General features: G+C 37.6%; 1 protein-coding gene across 1 annotated transcript in view; it reads right to left on the reverse strand.

Annotated features, from left to right (window-relative positions):
• Positions 1-575, reverse strand: part of LOC119593736 (probable cation-transporting ATPase 13A3) — a gene marked incomplete in the record, with an annotated part of 69,470 nt that overhangs the window by 39,813 nt on the left and 29,082 nt on the right. The window contains 2 exon segments of the mRNA XM_037942749.1: positions 119-286; positions 498-571. Of these exon segments, the coding sequence (XP_037798677.1) occupies positions 119-286; positions 498-571 (242 nt within the window).

Consider the following 575-nt stretch of genomic DNA (forward strand, 5'->3'; position numbering starts at 1 on the left):
TTTTCTTGCTTTACCTTTTTTCAACTACTTAACTTTACCTAATCTAAATATCACTGTTCATAAGTATCAATAACATTCAGTTACAGCTCTTAAAACCTCTTCACAAATATCATCTTACCACAATTAGCACTTTGGTAGCAACTGTGAGAGAGCAGCGGGAATGCGTGCATTTCAGCATGAGTTCTGGGATCCAATGGAAAAGCAGCCGCAGAAGACCTGCTGTGGCGATTATAAATATCCAAGTGATTGCAGTCTTTAGCTTAGACCTCTCATAACCATACACCTCCTGTAAGTGAAGAAATAAATGCATTCCAGATTTATTATGTTTTAAAGTCATGGAGTAAGATCCAAATGTTTTATTTTATTACAATTCAGCTTGATTCTTTATTCTTATGTTTCACTTCGTTTACTTTGAACTCTGATACTACTCATGGCAGATGTAGTGAAATTTCTATTTTATTATTTTCACTCCTTAAATTCATCACACTGCAACTTACCGCCTGGTCCTCTTGGCCAGGATTAATATAGTCCACACCATGCTGAAGTGCGGGCCGTCCTCCGTCACCATCACCTGA

The sequence above is a fragment of the Penaeus monodon genome, chromosome 32 (genome assembly GCF_015228065.2).
Source record: "Penaeus monodon isolate SGIC_2016 chromosome 32, NSTDA_Pmon_1, whole genome shotgun sequence".
Lineage (NCBI taxonomy): Eukaryota > Metazoa > Arthropoda > Malacostraca > Decapoda > Penaeidae > Penaeus > Penaeus monodon.